This window comes from Schistosoma haematobium, chromosome 4, assembly GCF_000699445.3.
Source record: "Schistosoma haematobium chromosome 4, whole genome shotgun sequence".
Lineage (NCBI taxonomy): Eukaryota > Metazoa > Platyhelminthes > Trematoda > Strigeidida > Schistosomatidae > Schistosoma > Schistosoma haematobium.
The window spans coordinates 32,503,120-32,530,446 of NC_067199.1; the positions used below are offsets into that span (position 1 = coordinate 32,503,120).

The following is a 27,327-nucleotide window of genomic DNA, read 5'->3' on the forward strand; positions in this document are numbered from 1 at the left end:
CATACTAGGTGGAATGCTTTTGTGTGAAATGATAACATATTTATATTAAGTCTTATTGTTAGACGTAAACGTAATGTTCGTTGTACGACACCGATGATGAGAGCCTTGTCGAAGTAGCTCTCTTCAATCCTATTGGTAGAAAGATCATCAACAAGTTAGACACAAATGTGTCACGCAAATTCACGGTTAGGAAGCGTCGCAGACTCATAATTGTCTTTCTAGGAATGATACTAGGGAATGGATGTTCCACGACACGATGATATGGTATTTACATCATCCACAACTGATAAAGACTTTGGAGCTCTTGTTTCTATCAATGGTACAGTGGAGAAACCCCAATCAGATTATTGTAATGAAGTAAACGACAAACTTCGTTTAGCTGAAGATGTAATAAAATGTCTGGCTGAAAGATGTGAAGAACTGGAAAGTTTAAGCGAATATCTTCCGTGTGTTAGAAAAGAAATTCGTGGCCAAATCGAACAGAGCATGCAAATGATACAAAGGTCTGTAAGTGAAAGACACGACTATCTGTTGAATGAACTTGATTCTTGTTTGAGTGTGAGAAATGAAGCTATAAATAAGTTACATACGGAATTCGAGACTCGACTTCAAAGACTATCTTCACACGTCGATCTTTTGAAAAGACTTTTACATACACAACCCACTAATGAAATCTCCTATCAAACTCAAAAGGTTATTCAAAACACAGTTTCAAGAGATCTTGCTACTCAAAAACATAAAGCTGAGATCGAAAAGCTTATTTCTGCCCCTATACCTTTGCACCCATCTGAAACTGATACTATGTCATTCTTTCCCACTGATTTAGATCAGGTTTTGAGTATGGTTAAGTGTGTTGGCTCTCTCGGCTTAACTGCAGTTGATGCTCAAAATACGAGCTTATCTGATAACTACTTGGATCATTTTGTCTCAGTCAGACGCTGCCAAGCGAACGAAGAAGTCAAAGTCGATATTATCACTAATGACAGGTTGGGCCGTGCAGTAGCGAATGCATCCAGTAAGGAATTTTCAGTCCTCTTAACTCAGAAAAACATCAGTGAGATGGAGGTTGGAATTCAAGAGAAACAAATATCAGACAGCGGTTCTAGTCTTTCACTTTATAGCAATCACAATGGAAATAACATTCAAGGAAATAATTTACAAGTTGTTTATAAAATTTCTCATCCTGGTTTGTACGATCTTAGGATTAAATTATTTGGTGAACACATAAAAGGATCTCCTTATTGTATAAGTGTTGATACTCCTCCTAAAGCAAGTCTACAAGCAATATCTGAAACAATGAGAGAGATTAGTGAATTACCACGTCGTACACTACACAGAATTCAATCTAGAAGACGTTGTCAGTCTGAACCTGCTTATTCAAATCTATCTGATCAGCCAACAGCATTAGCTGATCTACATAAAATGGAAAGAGGTGACTTTTTATATTCCGTTGGTACAAAAGGAAGAGGTAATGGTGAATTTGCAAACCCATCTGGAATATGTATTACAAGAGAAAATAAAATACTTGTCGCTGATAGTAACAATGCATTTATTCAAGTAAGTTAATTTATTTTTATAAGCTTTTTAATACATTAACAGACATTTTTATTATAATTAATATTTATTATTACCGTTTACATAATTTTAAATCTAAGTACTTTTATCAGGTCGTCATGTTTATATATACAACGGCAATATGAAAAACACATTTTACTCTATATTGTCGAATTCTATTGTAAAATCAGAAATAGTTTTAGAAACAATAGTCGCACGACTTTTGAAGGTACTGTATTTCAATGAATACTTCTATTTTAATTCACTCATTCATTCCGTCAATCAATTAGTCAGTTTATCATGTAATCATTTTTCTTCCTAAAATCTCAGCACTTTAAGCGATAAGAATACATTCTAAGCTAAATGAACAATTTAAATACCAGAATGGACTGTATTCATTTGATTTGACTGTTAGCCCACTTAACTACTTATCGTACAAGTACATTCTGAAAGCTTTTTTTTTCATAAAGTATTTTACAAAATATAGCTTTTTGTATTCGATTATGTTTTCACATATATTTGTGTCATAAGAGTATTCTTGAAAAATATCCAATTCTCTAATTTATAAATATAGTTTATCAATAATTTCCTTAATGTGAACACTGGTGTTGATTAAAGATTATGTTAGATGTTAGATAGTGACAACACATTGATTTTACATTTTAACTAGGGACAACACACAAATACTTATACCCTATAGCCATAAATTCACAATCTAATGGCTTTGCATTAAAAATGAGTTACCAATACGTATTAGCAATAATGTTCTAATAAAAGAAAATACTGAAATAAACTAGTTCATATATTTCCCTAATTGAGGTATTGTTAACTTTTTTGTTAATAAAATGAAACCTAGAAACTCAAGAAAGTTCTAGTGTCTAATATAAGATTTCATAATTTAGATTTTATCATATACATAGGGATTTGTAATGCTGAAAAATTATCTTATCTATATGTTCAAGGAGTTCGAATTAACCTTGAAAAGAAAGGTTACCATTTTACTTTAAAATGGGAAACAAACACTTATCAAACATATGGCTTTGTGACCATCGTCAACTGAGTTTTAAATAAAAGTTAGTACTAATGTTGTCGGAAATCATAATTATCTTGATTGAGTCACTAGAAATGCATTTTATTCATCTTTGAAGAATAATACAATAAGTATAGTTCAACATTGATTTTAAACATATTGATATAATAGTGGAGTTCTTTGTGCTAAATTTCAGTCTGATGACACAATTACGTCAATAAATATTTTTGTTGAATAGATAATCCTTTTAAAGTTGTTTTACGATCAGTAAACATTTAGAAACTTTTAACATTAATTTTTTATAACAAACTTATTCTTATGTCTTATCCCTTAGTTCCGATTCTACGTTTCATAGTATGAGTTAACTATTTATTCATAAACTCAAATTTACTGAATATTACCTTATCGCATCCGAATTTTGTAAACTGCTATTTCTTACTAAATATTATAGTTACACTTTAGGGAATTTAAGACATTTAACAGTCATTCTAATATCTGAATAATAATATTCATAATATTACGTACATCAACTTTACATGGAGATAAAACACATTGGTCAAGATTCATTTTGTTTCTGTTCAACTTAAAAAAAGTGTTAATTAAAAATCTTCAACAATCAAATTAATTTATTTTGAAGCTAAAATTAATCTATAACTAGTAAACGTTTTAGTAATCAAATGAACTTAACCACAGATGGCTGTTATATGAATATAACATGTTTGATATCAATTTATACATTTGGACTATTTAAACCCAATGACTCAGTGTATAATACGTTGATGTTTAGAGATAAAGGTATTGAGATCGAGTTCTATTGTGAACAGAATTCAGGTTCATCTAGCTGATGAGTCCTAGTATAAGAAGGAATATGGTAATTAGATTCTACTGCTAACCATCATACAGCTTTATGAAAAAAATATGACTTGATAGTAAAATCGAAGTGATCCTCTCAAGATGTATTTGTACTAAAAGAAACTGACCAATTGAATTTTGTAACGCCAACTATTAGAAAATGTAAACCCTCATTGATGTGTTTAATCTATTATTCAGTATATAAGTCGTAAGTTGTATATCTTCATGTAGTTAACAGTTAATTTTAAAAACATTGGATCTATGCTTTTTCTGTCTCTAGAGTCTATTTAATTAAAAAAAATAATTCTTTATAAAAACACTGTGATGACTTTTATGTTAGAAGTCTTTTATTTGTATTGGCTGTGATTTTTTTGTATTCTGTATTTAAGCCGATTTTAGGATTAAATGCAGTCGGTTATTGTGTAAATATTTATCCTTCATTTTGATTCATTTTACAATTATCTCGATACACGATCATGTGAGTTTTCCAATGGTAATAACAAAAAAATATTTACATTTCTTACATTTAACCTTGTCTTTAAACCATTGGAATGAATAACAGTAATAACGATAATAATAATGGCAATAATAGTAACAATGTGACTTATTTGGAGATGGTCCTAGTGTAGTAAAAATTTCCAAAGTATCAAAACAAAATACTGCATATTATGAACAAGAACTGTCAGTATTATATGATCAGTGTGGATTAGGCCTCGAGTCTTCCTTTGTTGGTCCTGGTCGTCAATATATCTGTGAATGATACTTTGTTGTCTGATTAGGTTTTCAATGTGAACTAATATGGTTGAAAATGTTTTTCATCAGATTGCAAGTCTTGTCCATTTAGTCTCTTTGGATGATAATGAATGTATCGTACAGATAGCGTGTTCAAAACTTCGGTTTGATTATCGAGAAGACTAAAGTTTACAGTCTCTGGATACTATTTATGTCACAAATTTAGATACTAATGATTCCACTTGGGTTATTTTCGTTTGTTTGTATATTTAGCCGTTGAATTAAAAATCTGGTGTTAGACACAATTAGATGAGATCAATTAAACTATGATTTCATGTACTTTTAAACTAATACGAGTTTAAGAAGAATAAAGAAATTAACTTGCTACTCATATGAAGTTCAGTAAAAATTCGAAAGACTAACTTCACAAAATTTAGGTTATTAGTAGAGGATATTAGACACAGAATCATATTTGTAAAGAAAACTTCAGCCATTGAAATTAAATGACTCCAATATTTCTCCTGCTAATCTGGATAACTATTTTCATAAAAAGGTTTGAGTCAGATCGCTGGGCAAAGTTCTTGGATTTCAAGGTTCTGGATACAATATCCGGTTGTGTTATGAGTGCGTACTTTTGATCATTTCCAGCATCAATCAGTTTGGGTGTCTAGTGTTGCTTGGGTTTAGATGATCCATCAATTACAGAGAATCTGTAGAGGAATCCATTCTAGAATATGATCTTAGGTCTCATGATTGTATTCCTTAACTTTATTTTGATGGAGTTTTGTTCTCTGAGCTGGATGGTTTGGTCGTGCAAAACTCCATCAAAACCATCCACCTGAGCTACTAATCTTCTCCACCATCTCCTTAAATTTATTTCAATTATATGAGATAGTACTTGTTAACAGTCTTTAGTTGTGTGCCACATTACCGAACCTCATGAGTGGTGTAAAATGTTTATACACCATTAGCTATAAATGTGTAGTCTATGCTAAAAAGTAGAAGAGTTGTCAGTCATTTAAACGATAAACTAGATGAGTATTTCTGTGCAATACTCGCATTGTTAGAGTTTTCAATAAACGAGATGCTGTAAATTAATTGACACCGATATTTTTAAAATATGGACAAGAAGTAACTGTATTGGAGCTCCGAAACAGAAAAACTTCAGGGAACCACTTCTAGCAAGTAAACGGGGTTTTGAAATTACGGTCAGTCACTACCACATTTGCAGGAGGATTGCTATGGTACAACAGTCATCCATTAGCACCTCTGTACAATTTTCAAGACTATAACGTTTTCTAAAATATAAATCACCATAACTTGTCCACGAGTAGCGAATAAATATGCTCATTAAAAAAAGAAAGTCAAGTATGTGCATCGAAAAGTAATGGAACACAATAAAAGTGAGTAACAAGAGGAAAAAGTGATAATTATGAGGCATTTCACTAACTAAAAATAAATTTGAATAAACTGTTACACATAATCATATTATTACTATGAACAAAACTATTTAGGTATTTTATTGAGAAATATATAACTACTAGAATTTCATTCATTATTCTGGTTTCTCTCAAAATCAATCTTAATGATAGTGAATACTGAGGTTTTTAGGTAAAATTATGCGATGAACATACTTCTGTAAATAAAGCTGATACACTTTCCATTTTATCTATACTTAATAAAATAAATATGGGAATTTTCACGTAGAATATATAAACTATAGCTAACAATGAAATTCAGGATGGCTAATATCATCCTCATCGAATGGATATACTTGCATCCTAGAAATGATATTCACTTCGGGCTCCTAATTCAATGCTATATAAACTTGAGACTATGACATTTGATCGAGACAATCGGTATAGGATACAGGTAACGTCAACTAAAACTGATCAAAATCCAATCAAACTATCAATAACAAAATAATAAAAGCCATTAAAAATTAAAGTGTGAGAATCAGTAGAACAGATTTTTCTTTATTTCTTTTTTTGTATAAAAATATTCGTTACAATAATTTGAATGGAATATTTCTACCAATAAACTAATGACAAAATATATCTGGGAAAAACAGTAATATCTATGTACATACTTCTTTCTCTTTTTTTTCTAACATAAAACATCATCTATAGTAATCGCAAAATCACCTATAGATTTTTTTTTTTGAGATGGTGGAGAAGATTTATAACTCAAATAGATGATTTTGATGAAGTTTTACACGATCAAACCATCCAGCTTAGAGAATAAAACTCCATCAAAATAGATATTTGTTCTCTCTCTTTTTTTCCATTTATTTTATTATTATCTGAATGAATAAAATGAGAAAAATAAATTTTTTTAAAAAAAAGTTAACTATCAGTTTCACTCTTTTTTGTTTCAATAATAAAATGGGAATTTTTTGTAAAATTTATTCCTAAATTGAATACTTTTATTGATTTTTCATTTATTCAGTTGATATAGTACTTGATACATTATTATTATTACCATCGTTACTATTACTATTATTATTATTATTATTATTATTATTATTATTATTATTATTACGATTATAATTACTACTGGTTGGCGTTTTTTTTGTTAGCGAGTTACTGACGTTCTACTATTTGAAAATGACATATATTCTATACATGTTATTATTCAAGTTAATAAATCATTTCTTATCTAACAGTTATTTTTATGATGCCTTTAAATCTTACTTTTTAATTAATTATAAGTGAGATTTTTATGATAATTTATGTCAATCTTATGATAGTTAAATGTGTGAAAAAAACGTGATTATTGTATGTGCATAGATGGGTATTTTTTTAGTTAGATTGGAAAACAAAAATGGTAAGGTTAGTGTAATCCTAAAAGTAGCTGATAAATGGCTAAAAGAATAATCTAGAAGAAATAATAATGATCATATTAATGTGCCATATCAAATATTTACAGCCAAACAGTCAGTTTACTTTACTATTGAATAATTTTCTAATGATAGACTGTCTTTAACTGGGTTTTGAGATGAATCATGTACATGTAATATATTAATTATGTTTCAAAGTACATTATACATAATTGTTTGATGCAAGAAATTTATTACTATATAATTTGATAGCTGAGTTGTTAAGGTGTATGTAATAATTATCTTCAAAAGAGATCTTAATGTTTGTTATTTATGCCTGGTTATAACCAATTTTTTGCCTGATAACATGTTCAGTGTCAAAATATACAAAAACATTTATCTGTCAAATATAAGTTCAAAGAACAACATAGTTTATACATCCATGTTTTAAAACTTAATGAAATGCTTATCAGTAAATATTTTGATGAAAATGCTCTAATCACCTAGGTGAACTACAATTTAGCTAAATACTAAATGTGACATACTTATAATTGGCTTTTTCTTTTGTTATTATTATTACTATCATCATTACAATTTCAGACGTTTTCACCGACAATTTCTTATTTATGCAATGTAATTTGAAGTTAATCACTAAATCTGGATAAATTCTTTGCAAAGTTATGCTTTTTCAAAAAAAATACTTAAATTTTATATTGATATTAAGTTATTTGAGGCAATCGACATGAAGCCCTGAATGTTAATTTCATACTAGTTCAGAGTTGTCAGCAAAGCCTATCCATAATTTTCCACAAACTTATCCCTACTCTCCCCATCGAATTCAAATCCTCAGAATTCATTGTTACGGCATATATCAGCGACGGTTTTTTTTAAAACATGAACAATTAATCACAATATCATCTATAAGATATTATAGTTTATAATTAACCTAAAAAGTGTATGACAATGAAATAATATGTTTTAAATATCCCAATGAATAGAAGTTCATTTCTTATGGCTTAGTGTAAGTCGCTTTTCCTAAAAATAAATTAATAACCGAATTCAGTCAACACAAAGTCAGTATATATGATCAAAAATGTGGAATTATGGACTACCTAACTCCGATGTTTAGGTTATGAGAGCTGAATGTCCTACTTTTGATCACTTGCAGGGTCATGAGTTCTTAACACATAAAATTCTCAGACCAGAACAAAGCACCTCTTTAGTGTTTCCTAGTTTTCAATTGATAGAAATTATATTCAAGTCATTGTGTATGTTTGTAAGAAGTGAGTAGGAATGGAAAATAAAAAAAAATCGGGCAGTTGTGTTTCAGTGAAACATTGATTCTAGCAGGTATTTTTCATCAAGTGGTAAATGAGTCATCTGGATTATGGAGAGGACGCTCCTACTTGTGTTTTGATTTTACCGTTTGAGTGACTATTATACAAGAGTCTAGCAATATTGCTAATCCACTTATTTTTAAAATATTTACCATTGTTTAATGATGACAATTTGTTTGCTACAATATTCATTTAATACATCATATAATTTTCAATATTACCGTCTGTTGGTTTTACATAGGTTTTTACACTTCAAGGTCAATTTATCTTTCGTTTTGGAGAGTATGGATATCACCCTGGTCAGTTAATGCGACCGGTTGATGTAGCAGAAACAATCAATGGGAATTATCTGGTTTCAGACTATGATTTACACTGTGTGACGGTATACAACACAAGTGGACACTACATGTCTAGATTTGGCCAACGTTACCTCTCTGGTCCTAAAGGTATGGTTGTAGACAGTCGTGGACGTATTGTGGTAGTCGATCAAAAATCTTGTATGATTTGTATTTTTAAGCCAACTGGAAAGTTTATCAATCGCTTCGGTGCACGCGGTCTAGCTGATAATCATTTTGGCAATCCAATATTTATAGCTGTTAATTCACGAGATGAAATATTTGTCTCAGATCATGTACATCATTGTATTAAAGTATTTGATGTAAATGGACTATTTTTATTTAAATTTGGAGTGAACGGAATTGATCCGGGTATGTTACATGCTCCAACAGGTATTGGATTTGATCGATTTGACCATATTTATATCAGCGACTGGGGGAACAATCGGGTACAGGTTAGTATAATAATAAATGGAACTCATTCATGCGCTTATTATAATAATTGTATGTAAAAAAAACTCCAGTTGATAGCTTTTATATTAATTATTGATAAAGTTAAGTCTATATAAAGCCTTGGTATTAAAGTTTTGAGTTACAATCTAAAATATAAATTTTTGTTTACTTAGAAATGTCCAACTATAAATAAAATATATAGGTGTTATAAAGTTGTAAATTTGATTGGTTTACAGTTGTTATAGCTCAGTTAAAAAAACCTATGAATTTCTAGGTAAGAATAGACAGTCCTCTGTCTAACTTACAGGTATAAATTTGTTACGATCTAAAAATGAAAGTGCCATCGCATGTTTTGAGATTGCATTCTTGTAATGATACTAAGGGGATGTTTTTACTGGCTTAGTATCGTGCTGAAATATGTTTAGCTACTTATTTCTTAACTGTTTACTCAGTGTTTCAGATAATGAAGTTGAATAAAAAGACTAAAATGTTTTCGTATTTACTGGGTATAATTATTTGAAAGTCAAATGTTATTTGTGTAAAGAAATTTTAATAAATTTTGTATCTTAAGCAATGTATAATGTCTCAAAATTATACTGGAAGGGTATAAACGGAAACTATGTCTGTATGCAACCAACTACTATTATGTTTTCTCTTAGAAAAGAAGGTTGAAAAATGGTGTCTTAGATACCTAATTGTTAATCATTTGACATCTGGATAGTATCAGTTGCTATATACAAAATATGAATAAAGGAAGCAAATAATAAGAAGTCTTCTTCCATAAAATACTTTAATGTATTCACCGTTGGTTTTTATACATTGGCGACACAAATCGGTGATTATATGCTGATTTTGAAAGTGTCACAATAAATTTTACTTCAGACAAGTGAAAAATGTGATTATAATATCACGTTTAATTTGTTCTTAAAGGTTTTTTAAATATGAATACCTTTTGTAGCAAAATAATCGATTAGAACAGTCTAATGTAAAGATAGTAATTGCTTCCAGATTGAATGAATATTTAATTGTAGACAAGTGAAACTAGGTGTCCAGATTTTAAATATTTAGCCATATATTACAGTAAAATAATGAACCTAGATATTATTCTATAAGATGATCCGATTGTGAAACATTAAACTCGATATTATAATTTTCCTGTATGCGATAAAATTTTAACTTGAGATTAGACTTGCATAAGGGGATGGTATTCGATATAGATAAAAAGATAGATTATGATTTACTTCACTAAGTTTAACTAATTTATATACATTTATTGTAGTTTATGTATTTTAAATCAAAATTATTAATAATATCTTGCCACAGTTGATAAGCGTATTTATGCGATAGCGACAGTTCTTAGATGATATTAAAAGCAACCAGCATGTTATACGTTATTCAATTGACCCATGATCTCAACTATTAAAATTACTATAATATACACAAAATCACTTCTGATACTATTCACAATATACACACTAGTGACGGTCTCCAAGAGGTATATCCTGGAGTTCTAGTGAGAAGCAGTGACCAGTGGAGTTCAACCGGGTCTGTTGTGAGATACTAACTCACTGGACACAATGTTGAATGTGTCGCTTAATTTCATGGATTAGTTGAAGTTAGACATTAACACCATTGGATGTCGGCTCAGTGGTCTAATGGTTAGGCGCCCGCGCGTGAGACTGATAGGTCCTGGTTTCGAATCTTGTGAGGTGGGATCTTGGATGCGCACTACTAAAGAATTCCACAGTAGGATGAAACGGCCGTCCAGTGCTTCCAGATTTTCATGGTGGTCTAGCTTCAAAATTAAGGTAAATACATTTTTAGGAGGTTGATAAAAATACTATAAAGTTCCTATTATAAGAAATTGTACGATGCTCCAAAATAGTGAGTAAATTCTACACACATAGTAGCAAACGTATTACTTACAAAAATTATTATTTTGTATTAATAATTAAAGTAATATATGCTTTCAGGTATTTGATCAAACTGGAAACTATTTACGTATGATTGACAGTAAACTGGAGACATTAAGCGGTCCTCAAGGTTTGGCGCTGCATCAAGTATCCAATAAACTTCTTGTTGTAGATCCAGGCAATTATTGTTTCAAGGTATTCAATGCCAATTCAACAAAAGATCAAGGCCGACAATCATCCATATTCGTCAGTCGGAGTTAGTGGTTTGATGATCACAAATTTGAAAAAAAAACATTGAGATTTCAATAATGCCTTTCTTATAATTACAAAACTAAGCTTCCTTAATCCTACCTTTCTCTCCTATGTACAAAAGATGACCTAATGGAGCAATTTTTCTTTGTATAGGATACTTTTTATGAATTTCCCTTGGAGATTACAAGATTTTCATCATAATATTCTTTATCACGAATTTAATCAAATTTATTTGAATATTTGTGTATGCATTTATATTTAAGACATGGTGACATATACCTCACATTTTGTCAGATATATGAACACATTCATTGAGAAATCGCTCAGCATGATTATTGCTCAGCTCAATGGCTTTTTATTAGTTACCTGGATTTAATTAACTTTCAATATTACTCAAAATACTTGATTTACTGCAAAATTTATTCTTAAATATTCATTTGAAATAAGTAGAGTAATATATAATTGGTAGGTTGAATTGTTTCTAGCTTCATTTAACATTTCTCAAAGATGATTTAATGCATAAACTTCTAGTCATAGGTTATTATGTAAATAAAATCACAAATGATTTACAGTCTTTCTGAAAAGAAAATCTATGTTAGAGCTCACATTAATTTATCATAAATACATCATTTATCAAATGTAATTATTGGGAACTAACTTCAATACTCTGTCATAATGTGCAAAATATTAATTGATAATTTGAAATTCATTTGATTTTCATTAATCTTCAGATATTTCATTGCATGCCAACTGGTCATAGTGTATTTAATTTCCAGGCATGTTCATTCTATCTCATACGTTTGTACATATGGTAAGAGAAGAACAAAATTATGATCGCGTACTCAGTTGTTTGGTTCTCTTGTTTGTTATTTAACTGGGGATGCTTAATAAATTTACTGCACTAGTCAATCCAGTCTTGTAAGCCATTATCACTCACTTAATTATCATCAATGTAGAGTCTAAAACAAATATGCATTGGCCCAATTTGCCATACCGTGTTACTTGCTTACTTACTTACTTTCGCTTGTTACTCCCAATGGAGAATAGGCCGCTGACCAGCATTCTCCAACCCACTCTGTCCTGGGCCTTCTTTTCTAGTTCCATCCAATTCTTGTTCATTTTTCTCATGTCTATCTCCATTTCTCGGCGTAATGTGTTCTTTGATCTTCCTCTTTTCCTTTGACCTTGAGGGTTCCATGTGAGGGCTTGTCTTGTGACGCAGTTGGGTGCTTTCCTCAATGTGTGTCCTATCCACTTCCAGCGCTTCTTCCTGATTTCTTCCTCCGCTGGGATCTGGTTTGTTCTCTCCCACAGTACGTTGTTGCTAATAGTGCCCGGCCAATGGATCTGAAGTATTTTGCGTAGACAATTGTTAATAAACACCTGTATTTTCTGGATGATGACTTCCATAGTTCTCCAGGTTTCTGCCCCATACAGTAAAACTGTCTTGACATTTGTATTGAAAATCCTGACATTGGTGTTGGTTGATAGTTGCTTTGAGTTCCAGATGCTCCTCAGTTGTAAATATACTGCTCTTGCTTTACCGATCCGCGCCTTCACATCTGCATCAGATCCACCGTGTTCATCAATGATGCTGCCCAAATACGTAAAGGTTTTTACATCTTCCCAATCTTCTCCATCAATTGTGATTGGATTGGTGCATTCTGTGTTGTATCGGAGAATCCTGCTTTTCCCTTTGTGTATATTGAGACCTACTGCTGCTGAGGCTGCTGCCACACTGTTCGTCTTCTCCTGCATCTGTTGTTGCGTTTGGGATAGAAGGGCCAGATCATCTGCGAAGTCTAGATCATCCAACTGCATCTTAGATGTCCATTGTATCCCGCGCTTCCCTTCAGACGTTGACGTCTTCATGATCCAGTCGATCACCAGGAGAAAGAGAAAGGGTGAGAGTAGGCAACCTTGCCTAACACCGGTCTTCACTTCGAACGACTTTGTCAACTGTCCTCCATGCACAATTTTGCAGTGTAATCCATCATATGAGTTCTGTATGATATTGACTATCTCCTGAGGCACGCCGTAGTGTCGAAGAAGCTTCCATAGTGTTGTTCTGTCCACGTTATCAAATGCCTTTTCGTAGTCAATGAAGTTGATGTAAAGTGATGAATTCCATTCAATTGATTGTTCCACAATGATCCGTAGAGTTGCGATTTGGTCTGTACACGATCTATCCTTACGGAATCCTGCCTGCTGGTCACGAAGTTGGGTGTCTACGCAGTCCTTCATCCTGTTTAACAATACCCTGTTGAAGACTTTTCCCGGTATTGGGAGAGGAGTGATGTCCCTGTAGTTATCACACTTGCTGAGATCGCCGTTCTTCGGTATTTTGATCAGAAGTCCTTCTTTCCAGTCTTTTGGTACTTGTTCCTCATCCCAAATCTTATTGAAGAGAATATGGAGTATCCTTGCAGTTGCCGCTACGTCTGCTTTCAGTGCCTCTGCTGGGATGTTGTCCGGTCCTGCTGCTTTGCCACTCTTGATTTGTCTGATGGCCATGCTGATTTCTTCAATTGTTGGTGGGCCAACATTGATTGGGAGGTCCGTGGGTGCTGCTTCGATGTTGGGTGGGTTCAGTGGAGCTGGTCGATTCAAGAGTTCTTTGAAGTGTTCTACCCACCTGTTTTGTTGCTCTTCAATGTTGGTGATTACCTTGCCTTCTTTGCTTTTCACTGGTCGTTCTGGTTTGCGGCGATTTCCAGAGAGTTTCTTTGTCGTGTCATACAATTGTCTCATGTTTCCTTCTCTTGCAGCCTTTTCCGCCGTCGTTGCTAAATCTTCCACATATTTACGTGATATTGTCCTCCCCGTTGTCCAGTGCTTCTTGAGTTTCAATTTCATCTTGGCGACCAGCAAGTGATGATCTGATGCTATGTCAGCTCCTCTCTTGGTTCTCACGTCCTCTATAGTCCTCCTGAACGTTTTGTTGATGCAAATATGGTCGATTTGGTTTTGTGTAGAGTGATCCGGTGAAGTCCATGTGGTTTTGTGTATGCGTTTATGTGGGAATATGGTGCCGCCTATGACCAGTTTATTGAAGGCACATAGATTTGCAAATCTCTCACCATTTTCGTTTCTTTCTCCCAGTCCGTGTCGTCCCATGATGTCTTCATATCCAGTGTTGTCCGTTCCAACCTTGGCATTGAAATCTCCCATCAGAATGGTCAGGTCCTTTGTTGGGCACTTCTCGACGATTGACTGCAGCCTATTGTAGAATTGATCTTTAGCGTCTTCATTGTAGTCGTTGGTAGGCGCATAGCATTGGATGATGTTCATTGAAATACCCTCTTTCTTTGTTTTGAACGAGGCTTTGATGGTCCTTGGTCCATGAGATTCCCATCCTATAAGCGCATTTTGCGCTTGTTTGGACAGCATCAATGCAACTCCTTGTGTATGTGGTGCATTTTCTTCTTCATGGCCGGAGTATAACAGGAGCTCTCCTGTAGTTAGTCGTTGTTGTCTAACTTGTGTCCAATGTGTTTCACTGATCCCAAGTACCTCTAGGTTGTATCTTCTCATTTCTACAGCAATTTGGAAGGCTCTCCCGGTGTGCCACATTGTACGAACATTCCATGTACCTAAATAAATGGTCACTCTAGTTGTCAGAAGGGGCATCGGCCTCGTAACTTCCGAAGGAACTCGGCTTTCATCATGAGGCGTCATAATTCTTCTTAATGAAGACCTTCTAACTCCCAGGGCAGAGTTTAAAAGGTTTGAATAATTTTTTCTGGTTAGCGTCTTTTTAGCGAGTTAGTTTTCTACGGGATGAGGACGCTAACTGTTATGACCTTGAATGTCTGGTTTTTCTATCACACGATTTATCTACCAATCCAAATACGACTTATACGAATCTTCACACTAGGCCAACCAATGACGTTCGACCGGTGTGGGCAGTTTAGCGTCCTTATTGGTCCTATGTCCTACGAGCCCTTCCACTTGAGTACAGAACACAATACCAGCTTCCGAATCAGAGCAGATCGTTTATTTCAGGCATACTTGGTTTATATATCAATCAGACAGACCGCAGCGTACCATAAAATAGGAAATAATATTTGTACACAAATAAGCCCAAAAAGTGGCTGTGAATGTGGGAGGCAGTAGTTAATAAACTGAACATAACTTAACCGTAAATCGTACAATAATAAATTATAGGTCAAAATAAAGCTTATCATAAAAGGAATATAAATATACATAGTGTAATTGTTGAGTAGTTATACAATAAGAATATTAGTCCATGAAAAGTCCTCGGAAGCTGCCTGTAATTTAATCTTCACCGGATATAACACTAACCCCATGCCCAACCCTCCTCCTTTATCCGGGCTTGGGACCGGCAGTAGCCCCCGGAGGGACTCCAGGCGGAGTTGCCATACCGTGTTAGCACGATGTAATAAAATCAACAAGTTGAATTGCAAAAGATTTCTATACAATGCAGTAAAAGTGACGATGAGAAAGATAAAACATTGAGAATATAGTTCAAAAGGACAATTGAAAGGTATATATGAAAGAATGTTTAAATCAAATGTTGAAAGGAAGATGAAGGGGAAATGTACCTGGTTCATTGTGAACGATTCTGAGTTATATCACCTAATGTCTCCAGTCACTGATCGAGGTTATCGTACTTGGGTTAATGAGGTAATCCACACATACTAACATGTCCAGAACAACAGTGAGTGACTTCATAGTCTGATTCCGAGTATTTATTTGGCTTCCACTAGCTTCCAAATTAATTCTGGGCCGCCCTGGGTAGGCAGCGGTTGATCATACATAACACTTATCCCAATCGCTTTAGTTAGTAGAGATTTACAGTCTTATCAACCAATACGCCATCTTTCTTTAGTACCCTATATCTAACTTCAACAGTGATTACTCGATAGTTTTACAACAGTCGAGAAATACTTCGAAAATACTTATGATCAAAACGAGTAGCCTACATTTGTTTACTTTGAACACGGGCCTCTATGATTTGCAGCATGCAAATAATAAGACAAAACTGGTTCAGATGAATATTTTTATTAACTGTCTAAAATAATTTGAGATAACTGATGCTGGCTACTGGAAATTGTGAATCGCACAGCACAAGTAAAAACTTAAGAAGACTGTAGATTAAGATTTGTTTTACACCCAAATTTAATCAAAGCCATCTCCAAAAAGCGCTTACTTTTAGAACGTTTTGTTTGCACTGAAGGACAGGCAAATTTGCATGAATTAAATTGAGTAATAATTAGCATAAATTAATCGATAATTTACTGGAATAATATAGATTTACAATTTCATAAGGCTGACTCTTTCTAATCAAAGGATACGATTAATCTAATTACTCCTTAAAATATGACTAAATGTAATAGACCACTGGGGAAAGAATTATTTTCGTAGACCACTGACAAATACTCTAACGAATTAAATTTTCGTTCACAGCATCAACATGCTTACAGTCTCCCTCCAAGTCTTTATCATAAAGTGATATCCTATCAAACACTTTTACTGATCATTCTGTCAATGTTTGGAGCCGTTTAGAGAAGGACAATTAGGCGAACAATAGGAGGATATCAGAAAGTGTTTTGAGGATATTATAATGATTCTAATAGTTGAGATCATGAGTCAATCGGAGCTAGATCACCATGGAAAACCTGGAAGCACTGGATAGATAGTTTCGGTTACTTTCTAACAATACATAGATTCCCATTGTTTTATGAACTGGGACGTTGTAATATATCAGTGACAAAGCAGAAATAGGCATACAACTGAAAATCTTACAACGTAAAGTAAATACATGGAAGTATGTTTATCCTAAACCGATAGGTAGTTTTCTTTAGCTTCAAAAATTGAATTTTTAATAAATTATATACAATGTATATTAAATGTTTATGTGTTCAATTTCGAATCATATCGTTTATATTATAGGTGACGGTACTATTTTGATGTCTAAATAGAAGTTAATGAAGTGAAATTTTATCTCGGAACCGTAGTGTTGAGTGACCATCGCTTAAACCATTGTATCCTCATCCTAAAGCAGGTACTTAAAATATATGGAATAACTAGTATCAATGATATGGAAAGCATTTATTTTACTATTAACGTAACGGTTTAACTCTTTGGCTATGTCAATCAATAAGATGTTTTATTACATATTAATTTACTTTTTTCCTTAGTCCTAATATTGAATATTTTTAATAAATGTCGCCACAGATGAAAATATTATCTAGCATATATATTTAGAAGCTACGGAATCGTCTTCTGTTTTATTTCATTACTTTAAGAATCTTAGTTAGTACTACCTTGAAAAAAACTAAGCTTCCGATGATGAACATTTATTCATGTGGAAGTTTGAGACAGTGGTAATAAAAACTGTGAACAAGTATGATTTGGTTTACAATCATAGTTTGAAAAACCGACTTTAGAAACTCAAAATTTCTCTTACAACTACCAGATTGAAAAAGGTAGTCCCATCCAAGTACCATATAACCATGAGCTTTGAAAACTTGTGGCGACAATGAATTGAATACAAAAGTTTATTGCTCATAGAATTGAATACAAGTTACAATCATAATAAAGCTAACTAATTTAAATTAAATTAATTTCCACAATGAAAAGTTCGTCACAAATTTATGTTTAGTATCCGTAAGATATAAAATGATGTAGAATAACTTTGGTTTTGAATTGACAAAAGAATACATTGAATTAATCGTAAAAATAATTCTATCATTCTATTAAACTATATCTAAATACAATAAAATGTATAACTGATAAATTAATAGTGTACTGAAATAATCACAAATAAGTCAGTTGTTCACACAACAAAAACACAGTCTCAATCATATTCACTAACATACATCAAACAATAACAGAACACAGACAAATATTTCAAACACTCAACTACTATTTGTGTCAAACGGTCACAATTATCTTCATTCATCAAATTATGTCAAACTCAGTCATCCTGATCTGTTGTCGACTAATCCCCACATGACAAGTGGACGAGAATCAAATGAATTCATGCAGAATTCAAAGGTTGTGTTTTCCTATGTGATTTGTTAATCAATGGTGTGTACTCTAATTATTTGTTGAAAAAGTTGGAATATGTGAGTGAAATGAGTTGAGAATATTTCAATGTTTGTTGAAATGTGTGGATGTGAACAGTGAGGATTATTGGAGGTCACTATGAGATTGGTAAGTTGTTGAGATAATAACTTGTCAACTAAATCCTTAATAAACCGTGATTTCAGTTTAATATCACTGTTTTTTCGAAATCATATTTCTTTGTATTTGTTATCTTCTAACATTTGTCCTCTATCATTTGTTTATTTGTTTACCCAAATAAAATGTACTTTGTTGTTATACATCCGATACGACATTTATCATACTTTATATGATAACTGAATCGACTAATTTATTCATGTAACAAATGGACTAAGATAGTGTTTACTGTTTTAGTTGTCGTTCGCTTCATGCAATATTCATTTGTTGATTATACTCAATTTATTAATTTTTTTGGTTTTCTTTGTATACAGTCACCTAACTTACTAGACTATGAAATTTGTCAACAACATATATCATCAGTTATTGCTACAACGAGACGACTATTGGAAAAGTTAGAAGTTTCGAAATTATTTTCCGGAATATTATTGTTGTCATATGTATTTTCATTGTATAATTAGTAGATAACTGAACTACTGCGTTTTTATATTCCTCTTATTGTAAACTTTCAGTGAATCTATTAACCATTGTTATGTGTTTTACTATCCCTTAGTTATTGCTGACTAAATATTCATCGTTGGTTCCAGCCTCTACTATTTATGATAAGATTGTCTAAATTGTGCTGCCTCATTTATTGTTCTGTGTGTTTAGATATTTCAAATATATTATTGTATGAGTTTGAGTTATGATTGGATTGAGTAAACTGAGAAATAGTCTACTTCCCAACTTCATCTTCTGAATGGCTAGTGGGTTGGAGGGGGCTCGAGGACCAATAAGCCATAAGGCCTTGTGTGTTTTTCATTGGTCAGTGTATTAGCTGGCACTCAAAAGATCGCCGGTCCTGCAGACAGTATATGTGAACTAAAAGATAGTCAGAATCCTGACTAGGCGATAGACTACGCGGTATCGATCAAAAATACTCAAGTCATAACAGGTATAATCAAAGATGACTACCTTGAAATGCAATTTCTAACCTTGAGAGTACGAATTTCAGATGTTAGACTTTACCATGTTGTGCAGAAGTTTTGACAATCCTCTGCGCATTTAAGTAAAGGTCATGTCAATGAAACATCTTGCAAAATTTACAGTAAATCAACGAAAACTACTTGCGGAAAAATGAATTTAAATATTTATTACATTAAACCGAAAGGGCCATACTCACTACACTAACATGATACCGAATATAATTTCTTTAAGTAATTTTTACGGAGGTAGAATATGATTATTAATTGTCTTTATTCTTTTACTGGTTATTGTTTACGAATGGAGAGTACTTGTAGATAAATTAATAAATTAACAAAGAATATACTTTACTCATGCCATATTAGATATTATTACAGGGAGTCCGCAAAAATGGATGAATTTCATAGTTCGCATCATCAGATACCGGATTAGTGGTTCAAGGATTATGCACTTGCTGTGAAACGTCATGGGTTTGATCCACAATAACAAGGTCACATATTCATTGTATTAATGAGTCGTATATGGTGATAAAACAGTTATCCAGTAATTTCTTCTCTTTACTGGTTGTTTTTTTTAAAATTAAGATTGCTTTGTGATACAAACCATGGTAATAATAAGTATTAATCAACCCTAACAAATGTTCTTAAATTAGACTCATCATTAATCATATTCAAAGTGATAGTTATTTCTTTTTGTGTTTGTTATTATTATTTTCTCTATTCATGTTTATTATTCCCATTCAAGTTTATTAGATTTGCTGAAATTTTATTAAATAACTAACCAACGTCAAACAATTACGTCGACAATTAAATATACATAATTTAATAAAAATTAGTGTTTTAAATTATGAAGTGATTTGATTCTGTAAAGTTTCGTTTTAAGTCCGATTACTTCAAATAAAATCTTTCATATAGAAAGAATTTAGAAGGTAATAAATATGACATGATGAAGTAAACGTGATGAAGTTTTGTTCTATGAGCTGGATGGTTTAGTCGTGGAGCTTTCATTGTTCTTCTGAACGACATCATCAACACAAACTTCAGATAGAAGTTAAGCGTTTGAATTCCTCCATATATGATTCACAGCTTGTCCTCTAGACCTCAATGTTGATTGGCTCTTTTTTACCTTAAACTTGTCATTGTTTACTTCTTTGTTTTGGTTGTATCTCCCATTGGTTTGATCTTTGTTCAATAAACTCAGTAAACTCAATAAACTTCAGTAAACTCAATTAACCAAGAAGAGTGATTGTCAGGAATTATCCTTAGGATAAATTATTAACAAGAGAATATACTGCATAATTTAAAGTAAAATTATTTTTTTATCAATAACATTAAAAACTAAGACAGTGACTGAAAGATATCCAACTCGACGTTAGACTGTTTAGTGACTTAACATGATTATTAAGATTTTGTGCTGAATACCGCAGGACAGTGAATGTTTAGACAGGTTTCTGAAATTTGATATTTATGAGCTAAGAGCGTTTGTTAACTATTCAAATTTAGTCATTATAGGTTTAGTAACATTTAAGCGCCCAGTGAAATTATCTAAATAATTCTGAAATCCAGCGAACTGTGCCTGAACATTGGCGTAAACTGATATGTGATGAATAAATTCGTCTCGGAATGTAGAGACTTGTGATCTTATTTCTGTTTGTCAGAACAGAACATTCTTAAGATTGACTGAATATACTTTAAAATAACTACATAATCAATTGCACTTCCGAAATTTTACTGATACTTAGTCAAAAATGTAATTTTAGAAGAACATTATGAGGTGAATTATTCTCGAATATTAGCACAGATTACCTTTGTTGTATGAAATATGATCATTTTTATCATTCTTCACCGTTTAAAACAAAAATTTATTGCTAGGAGAAATGATTTTGAGATAAAAAAATTCAATCGGAACCATTTAACATCACAGATTCTTTTAAACATTCTTGAAAATACAAAATTTGAGATCTCTAATTATAGCCCAGAAAGTTCAGGACAGCCTGTAAGTATAATGTAATGGTTTAAGCAGTGATATCAATGAGGAACTCATTTAGAAGGATATAAATCATCTGTTTCCAGAGAATAACATCCTTCGCAAGCATTGCTAGAAAAGGCAATCTGAAGTACAATATTTATTGACTGTCGTCTACATGATCAATAAACAGTATATTACAAACTTAATGCTGGATATCCGAAAGGGATATTCCGCGAACAGAAAAATGATACAGATAATGAGATAAAGAATTTTGATAATGAGCTGTAACTAGATTGTGCTACCAAACTAATCGAGGTTAAATTAAGCAAACTTAGTTATTGTCTCATTCAACGAATAGATGAAGCTTTAGAGAATATTGAGATCATGAACCGACCAATGTTAAACCATCGTTGAAAATCTGGAAGCACTGGACGACCGTTTTGTTCTAGTATACGAAGATGGTCACGTAGTATCATGGACTTTTTGAAGTTAGATATTTGTACCGTCGGATCTCAACTCAGTGATCTAGAGGTTTAACATTCATGCGAGACCGAAGAACCAGTTTTGAGTCCCACTTACCGGATCGTGGGTGCCTAGTGCTGACGAATCCTATGCTAGTACGAAAGAGCGGTCTCAATCAAATAATATCATTAATGACGCATTTAATAACAAACACTCTTCTGTCATACACTTTGTTTACAAATATTAAAACGTACATTTACATAATTATCAGAACACTGTCATCTCAAGTTGTTAAGTCAAAACCTACGGAGTTTGTACATAAGTATTGTAAAAAGCATGAGTAGTTATTATTAAAATTATATAGTTATCAAGGGCTTAATTAATGGGAATGCGAGTAGCATACGAAATCAATTTCTTCAGTCGTCTCTGATATTTATGCACATTTTAAGAAGTGATCATTACAGTTATATCTGTTGGTTAAAGACGTTTAACTTGAAAATTTTGAAAATAATTCTTCATAGAGCAAGCTGTTGTTGAATTAATGTCAGGTATTATTAAATCTAATGTATGCACAATTGTCTGTTAATTGATGTAAATAATATGGAAATTAGTCTATTCATGCATCGTTATAGTTCATTTCTGATGTCACATGAATCTTTATCTGTCGTCTTTGTATTTTACTTGCTTCGTCAGATTTACCATTCCCAGCAGCAAGAAATAAGTTATATTCCAGCAGTTACAAAACTCGATAAACGGCCTATCTGTACGCTGATCAGCTTCAAAGTAAATAAGTTTCTATAGCCTGAATAGTCTGTTTAAAAGTAAAAAATATGCAAATATACAGTGGAACTTGATATGTGGTTTACCAAAGATTTAGTTGACAAGTTATTATCTCAACAACTTACCAATCTCATAGTGACCTCCAATAATCCTCACTGTTCACATCCACACATTTCAACAAACATTGAAATATTCTCAACTCATTTCACTCACATATTCCAACTTTTTCAACAAATAATTAGAGTACACACCATTGATTAACAAATCACATAGGAAAACACAACCTTTGAATTCTGCATGAATTCATTTGATTCTCGTCCACTTGTCATGTGGGGATTAGTCGACAACAGATCAGGATGACTGAGTTTGACATAATTTGATGAATGAAGATAATTGTGACCGTTTGACACAAATAGTAGTTGAGTGTTTGAAATATTTGTCTGTGTTCTGTTATTGTTTGATGTATGTTAGTGAATATGATTGAGACTGTGTTTTTGTTGTGTGAACAACTGACTTATTTGTGATTATTATTAAACGAGGCCGCCAAGCTATTACAATCCAGCTGAAATTTCTAGGAAAATCCGAGAAAATTTGTAAAGCTTCGTGTGATGTTTGTGAAATCAATACTTTTAAGGAAAAAGTTTCTTCAAGTTGATAAAAATGTATGTGACAAGAGCCAGGGATGATACTCAGTCATCCGAGTCGATCAGAATCTACGTAATTCCCAATTATTTAGACTGCCAACTGTCTATTTTAATAATTGCAGATGAATTATGTTTTGAAAATTATCTTAATTCATGTTTCGAGTTAGCCTTAAATGGCTACGTTCAGAGGACTCCCAATGACTTTTTATGCAATGATGAACTTATTTAGTGTATTTATTGAACTCTCTACTTATTAATATCACGACTTCACAATATTTCAATAGAGGAATTGTTTTGTTTTTAAAGCAAATCAAATGAGTGATAGGAATACGCTAAAGTTATTTAAAACCATCAACATTAGAATTCAGCAGTTACCTGTAAGACAATATTAAGATGGTGGAGAAGATTTCTAGGTCAAGCGGATGATTTTCCACTTAAAAATTGTGCTGATGGTGCCGTTTAAAAGAACGATAAAAACTACATGACCACACTATCCATATCAGAGAACAAAACGCCACCAAAATGAGACAATATAGTTCAATCATCTATTTGAATGAGATTTCTTAGTTAATTTTTAATGTTTTTGTCAGACCACTTAATTCTTTTAAATAATGAATAAAGTATAATAATATCAATTAGAGTCTAAACAACAAACTACCGTTGGATGCCGGGTCAGAGGTCTAGAGGTTAAGCGCTTGCGCGCGAGAGTGATAGGTCCTGAGTTCGAATTGGTGGATGCGCACTGCTGAGGAGTCCGATAATAGGACGAAACGGCCGTCCACCGCTTCCATGTTCTTCATGATAGTCTAGCTTCAAGTGACTCACGATCTCAACGATTGAAAACGACTTTCTACCTAATTTATTATTCCTTATGAAAATTATAACTCAGAGAAAACAATCAATGAAAATATCCTAATGAATTTCAAGTTTCATGAAATTTAACCAGCTGATAAATAGAATTTGTTCTGTAAATGATGGTTGCGATTTTTCTTTCTTACTATTTACTTTCAATTAATTAATTGGAAACATAAACGGTAAATAAGATATTTTTAATTCTTCTATATAATAAATTTAATTTATTATAGTTAATTCTAATAGTATAATAGTATCTCTATGTTCTCTAATCAATCACTCTAAAATCCATTCGTAGTTCTGTATAGTGAATTCTATTTTTATTGATCTATCATTGAAAGTTCATTAAATCCATTTGTCTATTAAGATAACTCATTAGAGAGATATTTAATCTTTTGATATATAAAATATTCCTAAATAATCTATGAAGTCTTTAGTATAGTTGGTTAATGTCTAACAATAGAATGTAGGACATAAACCCTATTTTTTTATTTGAGACTCATCAGTTAGATGTGGTTGTATCTTAATTCTTAATCAATTATGTTGTTTTAACAAGATAAATTCTTAAATAGATGATAAATACAAGCCGCTTGTAGTAATTAATAATCAATTGCTCACCAGTGATTAATTTTAGATGATCTCCTGAATTTTAATGTGAAGCCATGACCAATGAAATTCAACTATACAGGGTGTGAGCATTACTCACTTACCTACACCTGTTACTGCTGATGGAGGAGCATAGGCCGCCCACCAGTACTGTCCATCCAACCTTTTCCAGTTGTTATTCATCATTTTCATATCTGCTTCTATTTCTCGACGTAATATGTTCTTTGGTCTACCACTTTTCCATTTACTTTCAAAATTCCAAGTAAGAGCTTGCCTCGTGATGCAGTTTAATGATTTCCTCAATGTATGTCCTATTCACTTCCAACGTTTTTTCCTAATTTCCTCTTCAATTGGAAGCTGGTTTATTCTCTTACACAGTAGGCTTTTGCTGAAGGTATCCGGCCAATGGATGTTAAGTATCTTGCGTAAACAATTGTTTATAAATACTTGTACCTTCTTGATGATGGTTGTAGTAGTTCTTCATGTTTCAGCTCCGTACAGTAGAACTGTGTTGACGTTCGTATTGAAGATTGTGACTTTCATATTGGTTGAAAGTTGTTTTGAGTTCCATATGTTCTTCAATTGTAGGAATGTGGTGCTTGCTTCGCTAATCCTCGGCTTTATGTCTGCATCCGATCCTCCGACTAAGCCAGTCACTCACTAATGAAGTTGGGAGATGGTTGTATCATATAGAGAATTGACTAGAGTTAAAATATTAAAGTCACTGTGTGCCGGCTCAGAGGTCTACTGGCTAACGATTAGCCATTAGACCTAATGATCTTGCTTTTAACTCCGGGTGATGAGGTCATGGATAGGCATCGAAGGACAAAACAATTGACTGGTGCTTTCTGGTTTTCATGGATTATCTAACTAAAAACACTCCGTGATTTAAACTATAACATGTTTCAATCTTCGTAGTCACTCCCTTAAAGTAACCAGATGTTAAAATCTTAAACATAGAGGATAGGATAATGATCTCAAATCTCTCTATTGGTAAATAATGCTGAAAGGGCTTATCACTTTCAGTAACTTATTTAGAAACAGATATAGTAAATTAAACAAGTAGCAAAAATGATAAATCACTGGTATCGAAATCACAGATGCAAAAGTGAACCCAATACCTATTTGTATTGTAAAAGCCGTCATTATTTCCGGCGTGTATCAGTGGTTCGTCCTTTTATTACAAAAAAAATATTGAACTCAGTATTTCAAATGATTTTTTTGCTTAATTATCTAATTTAATGTTTTTTTATTGACGGAGTACAGGGTTTCAATAACGGCTTTTTTATCCAAGGGCTAATTTTACCACTCCATCGATCAAAGTGATGTAAGTAGAGTGGGATTTGAACATCCAACTCGTAATCGTATCATAAGGCCATCGACCCATTAATCAGTCGTCTGGTTAGTATGTTCCACTTTGCGATGAAAATCTCATTCAAATATCTATAAGGTGCATTTCAAATTTAACAAGTTTTTTTATTTATTAGTACGTGAAAATAAAAGTTGATTTAAGCGTAATAACAGTTAAATGTCTTCTTAAGTATTACAAATATAATTACACCATCTCTTTAGTAAAAGTTTTAGTATTAGTATACAGAAGACTTTAAAATCTAATTAGATAGTTACTGTTATTATAATCATTCACATTGCTTCGAATTATCATGTATTTATTAAATCCTAATGATTCTGACAATCGTGCAACTATACACTTGAATATTAACGAAGTACAATTTGTCAGTGAATAATTTACACTGTAATAGCAGAACATAAGATAATAATGTTCGCCAATACGAAGCAGAGTGGAGTGAAGTAATGACACCTTTGATGAAATGAAAAACAACTACTTATAAAATAAAAATGGAGAAAAATTCATTCAAAGATTGAGAAATCCTGATTCTGCCTACCATTTAATATTCTATTCATTTAAGTGACATTTTTATGTATATGTATATGTGTTTGCTACTGATATAGACAGATATAAGTAGTATGTATCATCAAACGAAAGTGAAATGCCTGGTGGCAGAAGATTAGGAAGATCGAAGAAAAGAGAATGAGAACAGAGAATGATTGGTGTGGAAACGAAGGAACAATCGAGTCTGAGACCAATGATTGATATTTTGCAAATGAAGTATTTATTGTATGGTACTCAGATTTTACTAAGTGATTCTAAAATTTCATATTCAAATACATTCGGTTGTAACCACTGGTGTTCTCGTTCACTACAATATGTTTATAGAATTTAAACTATAAAATAATTTGCGATTCTACGATTTCTCCTATTGGTTCAGTTTTTCTTCAAATGGAGCTTTAACAGTTACACAATTGTAGCAATTGTTTTATATGATATTTTTAATACAGTAATCGTTAGATGTATGACAGGTAATAATGGTCTGTTTCCATTGCTTTCATGATTCAAATTGAGTAAGGTCAAAATCAGTTAAAAGCAGTAACTTATATACAGTTGTGAGAAAAGCACTTTCATCGAAACTTTGAGTAGTTCCACAGTAGATAATAAGCAATGATGATTTATTGCTTGACATAAATACGTTAATCGAAACAGTTTTTGC

The 27,327-nt window shown here is 32.4% G+C and overlaps 1 protein-coding gene across 1 annotated transcript; it reads left to right on the forward strand.

Annotated features, from left to right (window-relative positions):
* Positions 1–237: 237 nt before the first annotated feature.
* Positions 238–11,978, forward strand: MS3_00007880 (uncharacterized protein; the record flags this gene model as incomplete). Its single annotated transcript, XM_012936328.3, has 3 exons — positions 238–1,557; positions 8,565–9,113; positions 11,085–11,978. 3 exons carry the CDS (start codon positions 238–240, stop codon positions 11,283–11,285), a joined length of 2,070 nt encoding a protein of 689 aa, XP_012791782.1. The 3' UTR covers positions 11,286–11,978.
* Positions 11,979–27,327: the final 15,349 nt, after the last annotated feature.